Source organism: Corvus cornix, chromosome 1 (genome assembly GCF_000738735.6).
Source record: "Corvus cornix cornix isolate S_Up_H32 chromosome 1, ASM73873v5, whole genome shotgun sequence".
In the NCBI taxonomy this organism is placed as follows: domain Eukaryota; kingdom Metazoa; phylum Chordata; class Aves; order Passeriformes; family Corvidae; genus Corvus; species Corvus cornix.
In genome coordinates this window covers 91,382,765-91,396,735 of record NC_046332.1, presented here as the reverse complement: position 1 = coordinate 91,396,735, position 13,971 = coordinate 91,382,765, and the positions used below count along the sequence as shown (strand labels likewise).

The 13,971-nt window shown below is 44.0% G+C and overlaps 1 protein-coding gene across 1 annotated transcript; it reads left to right on the top strand.

Moving 5' to 3' along the window:
• The first annotated feature begins 1,992 nt into the window (after positions 1 to 1,992).
• Positions 1,993 to 13,459, top strand: CHAMP1 (chromosome alignment maintaining phosphoprotein 1). Its single transcript, XM_039549491.1, is given in 5 exon segments — positions 1,993 to 2,053; positions 9,768 to 10,506; positions 10,508 to 10,596; positions 10,598 to 10,688; positions 10,690 to 13,459. Coding segments are annotated over 4 exon segments (2,838 nt in total). The 5' UTR covers positions 1,993 to 2,053; positions 9,768 to 9,828; the 3' UTR covers positions 12,670 to 13,459.
• The last annotated feature ends 512 nt before the right edge of the window (positions 13,460 to 13,971 follow it).

The following is a 13,971-nucleotide window of genomic DNA, read 5'->3' as shown; positions in this document are numbered from 1 at the left end:
CATGGGTAAAAATGAATTGTTTTTCTTCTCACAGTCCTTCTCTAGCCAAAGTAACAGGCCTGAGCCATAATTTTACAAAGGCAACAAGGCTTTCATTTTATAAGGTTTTACTTAAATGCCACAGTGTTCCGCCAATTTCTCCTCACCACTTCTTCGGGACTTCCCTCACCGCTTCTCACCACCACTTCGACCGAGACTGTACAGCAATCAAGTGTTGTTGTGAGGCTTAGGGTGGTGAGATCCTCACACCTTTCCTTTCCTTTCCTTTCCTTTCCTTTCCTTTCCTTTCCTTTCCTTTCCTTTCCTTTCCTTTCCTTTCCTTTCCTTTCCTTTCCTTTCCTTTCCTTTCCTTTCCTTTCCTTTCCTTTCCTTTCCTTTCCTTTCCTTTCCTTTCCTTTCCTTTCCTTTCCTTTCCTTTCCTTTCCTTTCCTTTCCTTTCCTTTCCTTTCCTTTCCTTTCCTTTCCTTTCCTTTCCTTTCCTTTCCTTTCCTTTCCTTTCCTTTCCTTTCCTTTCCTTTCCTTTCCTTTCCTTTCCTTTCCTTTCCTTTCCTTTCCTTTCCTTTCCTTTCCTTTCCTTTCCTTTCCTTTCCTTTCCTTTCCTTTCCTTTCCTTTCCTTTCCTTTTCTTCTCTTGTCCTTTCTCTCTCTCTTTCTTTCCCCTTGTGTGTATCCTTTGATGATGTTGTTACACTTTCACATTGCAATGCTTTCATGTTTTATTACTATGGATAATAACCACCAAAATGGCTCCATACCTGTTTTCCTTTGCAATCAAATTGCAATAATAATAACAAAATATATAAAAATATATTTTAATAAATAAAAAATATATATTATTATTAAATAATAAAATATATAAAAATAATAAACCATACACTGTTTATTTACAAATACTGATCAGTCAGTGTCATTTCACACTAATCTGCCCCAAGGGACCTAGTAACAAGAATCTGGGTTACCCCCATGATCTGTCCTAACAAAATGCCCCTCGGACTCCAGAGAATCTTTCCTTAAACAACTCCAGGGAGTCACCGTCCCTGGAGATGTTTGAGGAAAAACTGGGCATGACACCTAGTGCTGTGGTCTGGTTGACATGGTGGTGTTCAGTAATAGGTTGAAGTTGATGATCTCAGAGGTCTTTTCCAACTTAATTGATCCTGTGATTCTGTGAGTCTGTCATTCTTTCCACACTGGACAAAAAGCACTGCAAAAACCAAAAGACAAAAAACAATTCCTGAATTGAGGGGTCCAGAACTGGACACAGTAGCTGAGGTGTGGCCTATTTGACACTGGTGAGGCCACACCTCGAATCCTGTGTCCATTTCTGGGCCCCTCAATTCAGGAAGGACATTAAAGGGCTGGAGCAGGTCCAGAGAAGAGCAGTAGAGCAGGTGTCCTATAATGGAGCATCTGAGCGAGCTGGGGTCTAGCCTGGAGAAGAGGAGGCTCAGGGGAGACCTTATCATTCTCTACAATCACCTGAAAGGAGGATGTAGCCTTATGGGGGTGAGGCTCTTCTCCCAGGCAACCAGTGCCAGGATGAGAGGACATAGTCTTAAACTGCATCAAGGGGTTTTTAGGTCAGACATTAGGAAGAATTTCTTCACTCAAAGGGTGATTGGTTATTGGAATGGGCTGCCCAGGGAGGTGGTGGAGTCAGTGTCCCTAGAGGTGTTTAAGGAAAGACTGGACATGACACCGAGGGCCATGGTCTTGTTGACATGGTGGTGTTCAGTCATAGTCGAGGATCTCAGAGGTCTTTTGCAGCCTAGTTTGCGACTTTGCGGCTCCGTGTTTCTGGGATTCTGGAATTCTCTCCGCACTGGACAAACCCTCTGTGGGTTCCCAGACAAGGCCGGGCCCCCCTGTGCGGCAGCGCCCCCTGCCGGCGGGCGCGGAGGGCGGGCGCGGTTCGGCCCCGCCCCCGTCCCCGCCGCCGCGGCCGCGGCACGTGACCCGGCCCCGCCTCCCGCCGCCGCCGCCGCCGCCATTGGCGGGGGGAGCCCGGCCCGGCCCCCCCGGCCCCGCGCCCGCCGTCCCGGAGGTGCCGAACGGTGAGTGCGGGCGCCGCGTCCCGCTCGCCCCCCGCTCCCGCCGGCCGGGCCCGGCGCGCTTCCCTCCCTCCCCCTGGCATCGGGCCTGGGCCTTCCCCTTGTCCAGCCCCCGCCGCGCGGGGGGCGGCGGCGGCTGCCGGTGCCGGCGCGGGGGGAACAAAACCGACGGGGCCGCGCACGGGAGGGAAGAGGGAGAGGGGAGGCGACGAGGGAGAGCGCCCGGAGGGGCGGGATGAATGGGCGGGCGGCGTGGCCCCCGGCCCGGGGGTGCGGCCCCGGGAGGGCCGGGCAGCGGCGAACCGGCGGCCCCGCGAAAGCCGAACCCGCAGGCACCCCCTCCCCGCAGGAAAGTTAAAGTGATGCCGGCGGAGCGAGGAGCAGGAGGAGCACGCCGCCGGTCTGCTGTCCTGGGATAGCGAGTTCGGCACGGGACGTGTCCCCGCCGGGACCGGGCCCTTCCCCGGTGACAGAAATAGCTGCCGGGAGCGGCTGCGTCGCACGTGGGAGCAGAGAAGCAGGTGCAGAACCACGGCTCACAGTAGTTCTGGAGAGCGTGTCCTGTGAGGAGCGGCTGAGGGAGCTAGGGTTGTTTAACCTGGAGAACAGGAGGCTCAGGGGGGACCTTGTGACTCTCCACAACCACCTGAAAGGGGATTGTAGCTGAGTGGGGGTCGGCCTCTTCTCCCAGTTAACAAGTGACAGGACGAGAGGACATAATCTTAAATTGCACCAAGGGACGTTTAGATTGGACATTAGGAAGAATTTCTTCGCTGTGGAGGTGATTAGACATTGGAATGGACTGCCCAGGATGGTGTTGGAGTCACTGTCCCTAGAGGTGTTTAAGGAAAGACTGGATGTGGCACTGAGTGCCATGGTCTATTTGACAAGGTGGTGTTCAGTCACAGGTTGGAGTCGATGGTCTCAGAGGTCTTTTCCAACCTCAATGATTCTATGAATTTTTTGCAAGTGAGGAACAGAGAAACTTTGGATTTCTTATTTCTCTTCCATAATCTTCCCTTGGACCCCATATTCTTTCAGAGTAGTGTAAATGGAATTCTTAGCCTGTTATCACCAAGTTTCACAACCTTAATTCACAGTTCTTGACTAGATTGTAATGTTCTAGTGAGTCTAGCGGCACTTCGTTAGCTCAGGTACAGCACTGCAGTAGTAAGGTTTTTGAGGCCATTTTTGGAAGCCAGCTAAGTGGAATTGTGAACTTGGAGTTAGAAAGCTGTGTCAGAAGTACATGGAATTAATTTTTTCCATCTTGAATCAGTCAAAGGTACATTGATTTTACTCTGCAATGTAGACTGTTGTTAGATCTTGTATTGAGAGCTAATGTTGTATAGACTTGTAATTCTCTTAACAAAGATTGAAATATTGCAAAATTGCTGCAGTTCTGGATGCTTTGTGTTTCTTAAGTCATGTGCATCAGGTATTGTCGCTTTGTAGATCTCCTGTGACTTGAACCTTTCCTGGAAATGTGGAACTTCATAATACAGCATTTCCTACCTGGATCTGGTGCCTCCCATGTTCTCAGCATATCTTAGTGTTTCAGTGGCTGGTTGGGTCCAAGTGTTTGTGCCTTGTGTAGTTGTGTAATTTTAAAGACCTGGTTCAGCAATTGTTGCTGATGGAACTTAGACTGGCTGGTAGCTGGGAGTTCAGATGTGAGGTTGTGGTCAGGTACCTGTGGACACTTCTGGGCTAGCAGAAGCATAGTTCTGCCTGTCTTGTTCGTGGTGCCTTGGAAGTGATGCCCTGACCTGCCTTCTGCATTGCGAAGTGTCTGCTCTGCCCCACTGTGGGATGTTTGTGTGCAGCTTCCTCTGGGAGCTAAACTTCTCTTTGTCAGTCACAACACAGGGATGTAGCTTCAAGAGAAGCATCATGCTGCCATCAGACTGCCATTTACTTTTTGGCACTGCAAGAACATGTAACTTTTCCTTTTGCTTAAACACAGCAATAGTCTGGATCTGTTCCTGCTAGCAGAGGCAATGATCCTGCTGCATCTAGCTTACCCAGCTTTCTTGTGCTGGGAACAAACCCAGCTTTCTTGTGCTGGAAACGTTGACCCTCTTCACTGACAGAGGTTATGACTGAACTGTTTGCCTGCAAGAAACTTCCAAGGCTGATGAGAATAAACAGTAATCCTTCCTGTGCAGGGAATCCTATGTGTGGTTGTAGGGCATTACAGAAAATCACAGGGCATTCTTCTGGAGCACTTTCCCAGCTGTGTTGGTGTCACTGAAGTATGTTGTGTGTCCTCTATCTGTTTGTGTCTCACCAGGATTGATTATCGAGAGGAAAATAGTTAGAGATTCTTCTGCCACTGACGGTCTGATTTTAAACAATGATATGGCCGACTACTTGTTGCTGTGCTCTGAATTCTTCATGTAATGTTAAAATTACATAAATTTTCTGTGCTCACAGACAGATCTTTAGCTTTGAGCCCTTTGTTGCTTCCCTCGGACAGTCACAGCTTATCTTCTGTAGAGGAAAAATGCAAGTATATATTAAATGTTGCAAAGCTAAGTGTAGAATGTGTTTATTAAAAATTACCAGTAATGATTGGAAGACTTGTAGCTATGAAATTGGAATGGAGTTGAGAAGTGGAGACATTTTGGTTTCTGCCAGAGTCATGTTGTGCCATCCCCTTCATGGATTCCTTCTTATATGTAGGTATCTCTTCTGCATTTTTCCACTCTTCTTCCACTGAGAGGTTTTTGAGAGGCTGTAGAAAGTATGGCTTAATCTTTAGTGGGATCCTCATGGAAGATGGGATGTGGAATCCGGGAACTGTCTCTGACATGCCTGGAAAGACATCAGGAGGTCTCTCCTCTCTTGTGCATTAGCTTAGGATGCTCCTATTGCTCAGTTTAACATGAGCTCAACAGAGATTTGTGATGCTGTTTGACTCCACTTTGTGGCTGCCTTGCAATACACATAACCAACTTTTGGTTGAATTTGTGGTTGTCTCGCTGCCTCTTACTTCCTGGATACTTCTTCTTTCTGCCAAATCATGACTTTAGTCTCTTGGGTGCTGAGAACCAAGCAAGAAAAGCAGTGGTGGTTGTTCATCTCTCAGTTAGATACATTCCCTCGTTACCAATCCTTTCCCCATGCTGTTTTTCTGTTCTTCCTGTGATAGAGGAGATTATGGCCAGAACTGCAATGTGGGGGACAGGAACTGGTGTAAGGATCTTCAGCATCTCTGTGGCGAGAGGAGAGAGCTGGTGGTAGGAACCTCTATATGTAGGTTCTAAACATGTGTGAAAGAAGAGGGGTTGGGAGAGGTGGCTGATAGAGCAGCAGTAGGGACTGGTGGTCCCAATGCTGAGATTTGTGTCTCTTCAGGCAGCTTTTAACCTAAGTGATGGACATTGATCTGTGTCACTTCAAGGCAGCTAAGACCTGAGTTGGTGCTGATGCTGTTACTGTGCTTGATACCTGAGGATACAGCGAGCTTTTAGACAGAAGCACTTACCTGTTCAGGTAGATTTCAGTGGGAAATGTCATGTCTTAGGAAGACTCTGAATGAGTCTTGGCTGCCTTAAGTTAAAATTTCGTATTGCAAGCTCCAGAATCTTAGTTGAATCACAGTACCTTGTCTTGAAGGCAGGATGTGGATGCAGGACAAGCATAAATGCTGGGCTTCAGGCTTCTGCTTCGGTTGTAATGTGTTCTCAGAACAGATAATTAGTTCGATTTGGCTGCATCTGTATTTGTTTTCTCAGTGTTGCAGCCATGGAAAGTGAGAAAAGTAGGAGGGAATGCAGAAAGAGCAATTAAGGAATGTGTTGTGCTTTGTAGTGTTACAGTGGTATGCAGCACAGCCTCAGTTATAGCCACTGCTGCACTGCACATCCTATTAACTGGGAGTTTGAATAGGGGCAATGCTCAAGTGTCCTTTTTACAAAACAGTTATGGCCAGGCAGAGTGTTCAACCAAACAAAGTGGCCTGGGGCCTGCACAGCAGTTATTTGTACTTGCAGAGGTGGCAGGTCCTTTGTTCTCCTAGGAGTATTCAAGAAGCCTTGAGAGATACTCTAGTGGCCATTTCCCCTCTGCTTTGTTTCATGGAGAAGCTGTTGCTCATGACAATTTGATCTTCACCCTGAAATTCATACTTTTCGTCAAAGAGCTTCAGAGGAATAGAATGATACTGGGATTTAGTACTTGATCCAGTTCTCTGCAGTGCACATGGAGCACCCTGACAGATTTATCACAGCAGTTCTTTTCCTGACCCTTTTCATGGGATTGAGTTGGAGCAGCACAGAGCTAGTTCCCTTTAATATCTGTAATAATGCATTTACACAGAGGGAGTGTGGTCTGTCTCTCTTAGTGTTGCCAAAAAGATGCTGCTGAGCACAGATTACATCACAGTTCATGCAGGACCCATCACAGTTCATGCAGGGCCGAGGCTGTGGAGACCTGGTTACTGGGCATATGGATTTTAGGCTGGCTGGGTCTGCTGGTGTGGGACTCTATAAGAAACAGTGACGTTGTTGCTTGCACTTTCACCCAACTAGGCAAGGCAGGATCCAGTGCAGAACAAGTTTTGATGTGGGAGATGATGGCAAAGAACAGTGTGATGCAGGTTTATCTGTGTGATAAACCTGAGTGTATAGGAGGGCAGCAACCAGAGCCATGTAGAGACAGTGGTATTGGAGCTCAATATGAGAAGGAATCTGGAGGGCTTGACAGGAAAATCTTTCAAACTAGCTGTTTAGATCTGTGTTAAGTGAACCAGCAACATCTCAGAGTTTATTCCTTCAGAAATGTCTCAACAAATTTAAATTGACAACATGACTGTTTTGTTACTGATCTCACAGTAGCTATTTTAAAACTAGGTTTACTATTCCATGGACTCAAGGTGCTGCACTAACAAAGAGTTGTCTTGCCTCAATTAAGTAGAGATTTCAGCAGAAGAGGCAGTTGCTTCAGTGACTGCCAGATACAGTGGGTTGAGTTACAAAACTAAAAATGGTGAGTGAAGGCAATGTGAGAGAAATAACAGCTCTTCAATGTTATTTCTTACGCTAAAGGCTTGAATATCCAGACTTTTGGATGTCTGGACTGTGCCTGTAACTTCTTTGGTTCCAAAATAATCTCATGGTCAACAAAGCTTAGCAGCAACTTGGACAATTTGTGGAAGGGAGGCACTGACTTTTTCTAACTGTTGTATTTGGAGAGAAAGTGGAAATTTTCATCATAAAGTAAGGTAGAACTGAATAAAAGAAGAGGATGGGAGGTGGGGTGAAGTGTAGTTCAGTGAATAACAAAAAACTGCAGCAAAGGCAACAGGGACATGGCAAGGGCAGGGAAATTCTGAAGAGGGTAGAAAAGGTTGTCTGGTAAACTTTGTTATAAACTGTGATAAATTCAAATTGGAAAAGCCTTTTTTGGTTTTCTAGTGAAAAGAATATGGATAATTCAGGATTACAACCAATTTTGGAATTGACAAATTCCCTTTCAAGTCTAAAAATGTGATTACTTGCAGTGTGTCTTTATTGTCCTAATTATGTTCTGCTGTGATATGACAAAAAACAACAAAGCCTTTTTATTTAGCTCATATCAGCAATTCAGAAATTTTTGCTTTCAAATTGAAATCTTCCCTTCCTCCCATTGTCCCGAGTCCTGCAAACAAAACATGCACTGTAATTCATAAAGATTTGAAGGTCTTTTGGAGTATTAAGACATGATGTACTATGGGTTTTTACAATTGGCAAGTTATTTGCTGTTGCAGAGATACAGACTGCTAAGCACTGCTGCCATCTTTCTGTTTTATTTTCATCTTTTACATGCATTAAACAATTGTTATGTTGGGAAGTGTTTTGTGGTCAAAACTGAATGTGGTGTGGACTACAATTTGGGGTGTCTTTTGTATGGATGCCAGCAGTGGTGGGAAACTGCAGCTTATACCCCAAAGGTCCTTCCACTTCAGTGTTTGTAGAGCAGAGAGTAATTACTTCTCATTTGTAGCTAGACTGTGGTTGGATGCTATTCATTTGCCTCATGGTTGTAAAGCAGGATCCTTCTTAAAGCTCCACCCGTGGTCCCACCACGCTTCCCAACTGGAAATCTACCTGTTCCTGTGACTTAATGTGAAGTGTGTATGCACAGTGCACGCAAAGGAGTTGTTCCATAAGCAGCTGAGCTAGTGAAACTCTATTAAGGATTTGTGCCCTCTTGCTCCTCAGCCAATCCTTCTTTCCTGGTTTTTTGTTGTATCCATCTCATCCTTTAGCAGCACTGCTAATTTGCTTTCATTCTGTCTCTGCCCCAAACCCAAAGCAGCTCACTGCTGTAGTATTTTTAATTCCTTCCCCTTTTCCTTAATTACAAGCTGAATCAGACACTGCTTGCTCTGAAAGTTTCAAGCCTATTTGTGTAGAGGCTAAACAGAAGCAGGCACTGCTAAGTGACGTATTCTGCCTCAGTGGAGGCATTGCTTGCATTCTCTGGTTCCTGATTTTCATGAAAGGTGTAGAAATGCAAAGTAAGGCTGGATTGCTTTGTCCGGTTTGATTGGCATTGACTGTAGGGCAATGTGTTTGTGTAAGCCTCATTTCCATAAGAAACCAGGGTAAAAATGCTTTAGGAATAAATTAAGAAAACTTGCTTTGAATGCATATTTTTAGACTTGTTAGTCTAATATATATTTAGACAGGTAAATTAATGTTAAAATGAAACAACAATTTTGAGTGTTTTGAAGCAGTGTGTTTTACAAGACCCCCAAAATTAGGTTGATAGCTTAGCATGATTAATCATGTAACAACTGTTTTAATTTCAACCTACAAGAAAAAAGTGTGTGCATTTCACTTGAATGTCCTTTTTGCCTTCCACTTTTATGACAATATAACTTGCAGAATATGACTAGACTTGGTTTTCTGCTTATTGTAGTAGCTAATCTGGGTAAATTCTGTTGGTAATAGTGGAATCCAGCCAAATAATTTAAAACTATTTGCATTTTGAGGGATTTTTGTTCAGTTTTTGGGGTACTTTTTTGTTTGTTTTTCTTAAATAGTATTGTTATTGTTATTGGGGCAGCACATGAAATAATGGAACAGGAAAAGTCCTTTTCATAATAGATAAAGCTTTTATGATCAGCATATTTTTTTTCCATGTAATTAGTGAAAGGATGTCAGTATTTGACAGATGAAAATAGGGCCTAGGTTTTAGGCTGCTGTTTTCTTGATTTTTTTTTTTTTGGTCTTTGTCAAAAACTGCTGATTTGTTTTGAAATTGAATGATGGAGATGCATTTTTGACATGGCTTTATCTCAGTGGCAGTGTTTCAAAGTACTTTTTGTTTTCAGTTTATGTGTATAATGTCAATAAAAGCACATCAAATATGGGAAGAGAAGACAATGGAGAAAGCAAGTCACATTTATCAAATGAAATTCAAACTTTGCTCTTCATCACCTGGGTTCTTTTTGTATCATTTGCTTCCAGTTTTTTTACATAGGTAGGAAGGCCTATTGTTAAATATAAACTTTGTTTTTTCAAGTTTTACTGATATAAAATGACTTTCAGAAGTTGGAGACACCTATGTTTGGATTTCTCTATGAAGGAGTTAGTACCTGTGCAAAAGTTACTCTTTCTAAAAAGGGGGTGGTGGGTGGGGAAAAGCCCATGCGGTTATTTAGGAATGACAGAGTTGAAATTAGCATGGACAGATAACTATACAGATTTTTTTTCCTTTATTGCAGGAACTGAAAATTAATCTTTAAAAGGTGCAGTGCTGTGAAAACTGTTACTGCCCATAGAAAAATGGACATGTTGCAGATACTACGTAAAACCACAGAGCGCTTGGAGTGTGACTACTGCAGCTTCAGAGGAACTGACTATGAAAACATACAAATTCATATGGGTACTGTTCACCCAGAGTATTGTGATGAAATGGATGCTGCTGGTTTGGGTAAACTTATATTTTATCAAAAAAGTGCAAAACTGTTTCACTGCCATAAATGTTTCTTTACCAGCAAGATGTATTGCAACGTTTATTACCACATCAAAGCACAGCATGCAGCACCTGAGAAGTGGAATGAAGAGCGGAAAGAGCAACAGGTTGAAGGAGATTCAGATTCATCCAAAAAAAGTGTCACATTGGAGCCACAGAAACCTACCCTTTCCCCTGAGTCACGCAAACCTGACCTTTCTCCTGAACTCCCCAAATCTGAACCTGTTGTTTCCCCCAAGCTTCAGAAATCTTCTGTGTCTCCAGAGCCCCAGAAGTCTGCTCAGGTGACTTCCTCAGAGCCAGAGAAGTCAGTCCAGACTGTGTCCCCAGATCCAGAAAAGTCAGCCCAGGCCATGTCTCCCGATCCAGAGAAGTTAGCCTCAGCTGTGTCCCCTGACCCACAGAAGCCATCTCCTGCCGTGTCCCCTGACCCACAGAAGCCATCTCCTGCCGTGTCCCCTGACCCACAGAAGCCGTCTCCTGCTGTGGTCCCCTGACCCACAGAAGCCAGCCCCAGCCGTGTCTCCAGAGCCCCGGCGGCACTCCCCAGCAACGTCTCCAGAGCCCCGGCGGCATTCCCCCTGCCGTATCACCAGAGCCCCGGCGCCATTCTCCCGCTGTGTCTCCAGAGCCCCGCAGATACTCCCCAGCTGTGTCACCAGAGCCAAAGAAAACCTGCTCCGGCAGTATCCCCCGAACCACGGAGGTATGCCCCAGCTGGGTCTCCTGAGCCACGAAGGCATCCCTCTCAAATGCGCAGGCCCGCTTCCGCTTCTTCTCCTGAAACCCGGCGGCCTGCTTCTGCAGTTTCGCCAGAGTCGTGGAGACCTGCTCCAACTGTTTCCCCTGAGCCCTGGAGGTCTTCACCTCACGAGGTGCAGAAGTCTTCTGCAGTTTCTCCCTGGGCTTCAAAGCCTGCCATGTCGGTGTCTGTAGAATCCCGGAGGTCTGCCCCTGAGTCCCGAAGGCCTGGTTCAGTTGTGTTGCCAGAACCTAGGAGGCTTGTTTCTGATTCGTGTAAGTCTACGTCCTTTTCTGAATCCCAGAAGTCTGCTCTTGTTTCTTCTGAGCCCTGGAAACCTATCTCATCTGTTTACCCTGAAGGCTGGAAACCTGTTCTGTCCCCTGACACATGGAAACATTCTCCCCCTGTTTCTCCTGAGCTTCGAAAGTCTAGTCACACTGTTTCCTCTGACTCTTGGAAGCCTTCTTTCTTTCCTGAGGTCCGTAAGCCTGGTGTTTCAGTATCTCCTGAATCTTGGAAACTCTCTGAGTCACGGAAATCTATGTATTTTTCTGAAACTCAGAAATCCACCTCTGCTGCTTCATCTGAGATTCAGAAACGGGCTCATTTCCCAGAACCTCGGAAAAGAGTGTTGTTCCCAGAGACTCGTAAATCTAATCCTACTGCTTCTACTGATGTCCAGAAACGTGCTGTCTTTTCTGAGCCCCAGAATCAGACGTCTACTTCTGCTGTTTCTACTGAAGGTCAAAAACAAGCCCTGTGTTCTGAAGCCCAGAAATCCGCTCTCGTTTCTTCTGAAGTCCAGAAGCATGCCCTATTTTCTGAAGCCCAAAAACTCACTTCCATTTCCTCTGAAGTTCAGGAGTCTGCTGCCTTTCTAGAGTCTCAGAAATCCACATCTCCTGAAGTTCAGAAACATGGCCTCTTTACTGAGTCTCAGAAACCTACTCCTGTTTCTCCTGAGACACTCAAGCAAGCTGTTTTCACAGACTGCCAGAAATCTGCTGTTTCCCCTGATGTTCAAAAGCATGCTGTATTTTCTGAGATGCAGAAGCCTGCTGCTACTCTATCCTCTGATGTCCAGAGACATGCTGAAACTACTTTACCTTCTGAAATCCAGAAGAACATCCTGTTTTCCGAGCCTCACAAGTCTGCATCGGGCTTTTTCTCCGAGCCCCAAACACCCAGTGAGTCTGGTGAGAGTGACTTTCTCTCTCACAATTTAGATGATCAGAAACCACTGGATGATTTATTCTCACAGGATGAACAATCAATATTAGCCAAAGAATCACCTGAACACATGTTATATTCATGCCCAAAAAAGAAGCCCAAGAAGGATAACCAGGAGAACTCAGATTCTGAACTAAATAGCAGTGAGTGTGGAAAAACAGAGGTGGACTCAATGGAGATAAAGGAGCAAGAATCCAACAGTGACCAAGAGCAGTATGATATGGAGTCATCTGATTACAGCAAAGAGAGCAAAATGGATGCAACTACTCCCACGCAGCCACAGTGTGTGCTTCAGTTTACTGAAGAGAAAGAGGCTTTCATCTCTGAGGAAGAAATAGCAAAATACATGAAGCGTGGCAAGGGAAAGTATTACTGCAAAATTTGTTGCTGTCGTGCAATGAAGAAAGGTGCTGTCTTGCACCATTTAGTTAACAAGCATAATGTTCAAAGCCCATACAAATGTAAAATATGTGGCAAAGCTTTTCTCTTGGAGTCTCTTCTTAAAAATCATGTTGCTGCTCATGGTCAAAGTTTGTTGAAGTGTCCCCGTTGTAATTTTGAATCAAATTTTCCCCGAGGCTTTAAGAAACATTTAACCCATTGCCAAAGCCGTCATAGTGATGATACACCTAAAAAACACTTAGACAGCCTTGAACCACTTGAAGAACAAATTTAATGTTTTTTTTTCCTTGTGCTAGAGAAGCTGAATTTACAAAGTGTTCAAAAGTGTTACTGTATGTTAACCGAGTAGTTTAGCTGATCTGACAAGTCAGAAGATGCATGGTTTATTGTACTATGTTTAACTTGTCTTATAGCTGTATTACTGAAAAGATTTACTTTTGAAAGTAATTTTAAATGCGTGTTCATGTCTTTGTATTACCCATCAGTAGAGTCATATTTTATTTTTCAGATGTACTATGTTTTTGAAACCAAAATGGATACAAATTAGTTTTGTAAAGATTTGTAAAACATATAGGCAATTAAGGACTGGAGTGGCAAGCAATCCATATTTTCCTGTGAAGACAACTTCTTTTTTCACATTTGTTAAATGTTGTATTTTTAAAAATGTTTTTATCAAGTTCTCAAATCAAAATTCTCACTAAATTGAATGTGAATGAGCCAGAATATGAGAAACTACCAATATTCCTGGAACAATTCTGCCCTGAGGTTGTAATTGAGTGTATAGACATTTGCTGGAAATTTATTGCACTCAGTTCTCTGACTTGTCTCAGATTTAGAAGCATCAAGGTACTTATTTTGTGATTCTGTATTTTGGCCATGTTTTAATCATGTACTAATATACATTAAATTGATAGATTAACGTCAGACTATGTATAGCTCAACACTTTCTCTTGATGATTCAGATGTTTGTAATGTCAAGACAACCCCTGAATTTCCTGTATTTGGTGAAATGTTATGCTTTAATGTTTTAACAATAAAAAGAACCCAACCTGGTGTTGGCCATATTTTTTTGTTGTTGTTCACATCAAGAATGGAACTTTTCATGTTCAACATAATGTCTTTTAAGTGTCTTTGGCAACAAGAGATACAAAATTACCCAGGAGGTCTGCTTTGAATGCTTCAACATCCCAATCATCAGCCTCAGTCATCACTAAGGAAGGTTAGTCTAAATTTCCTGTCTCTTTAAGAAAAGTATATGATGTAAATGTCAGATGTAAATGAAGGAAAACAGGAATTTATGCACTGTTATTTAGGATGCTGGCCTTTGTGTGATTTGAGTATTATATGTTAAAAACACGCAAGTACTTTATAATTCAGAAGGAATATAGATTTTAAGTGGAGGCAGGCCAAGGAAGGAGAAATTCCTCTCCAGCTGAATTATGCCTAGACAAGCTGTTTTAAATATGGGCTTAGGATATGAAGATGTTAGTGTTTAATAATAATAAAGTCTCCAAGTAAGCTCCAACCAAAGAGCTTCAGATTGGTTGGATTGAAGCCTGTACTTTTATCTCTTCTG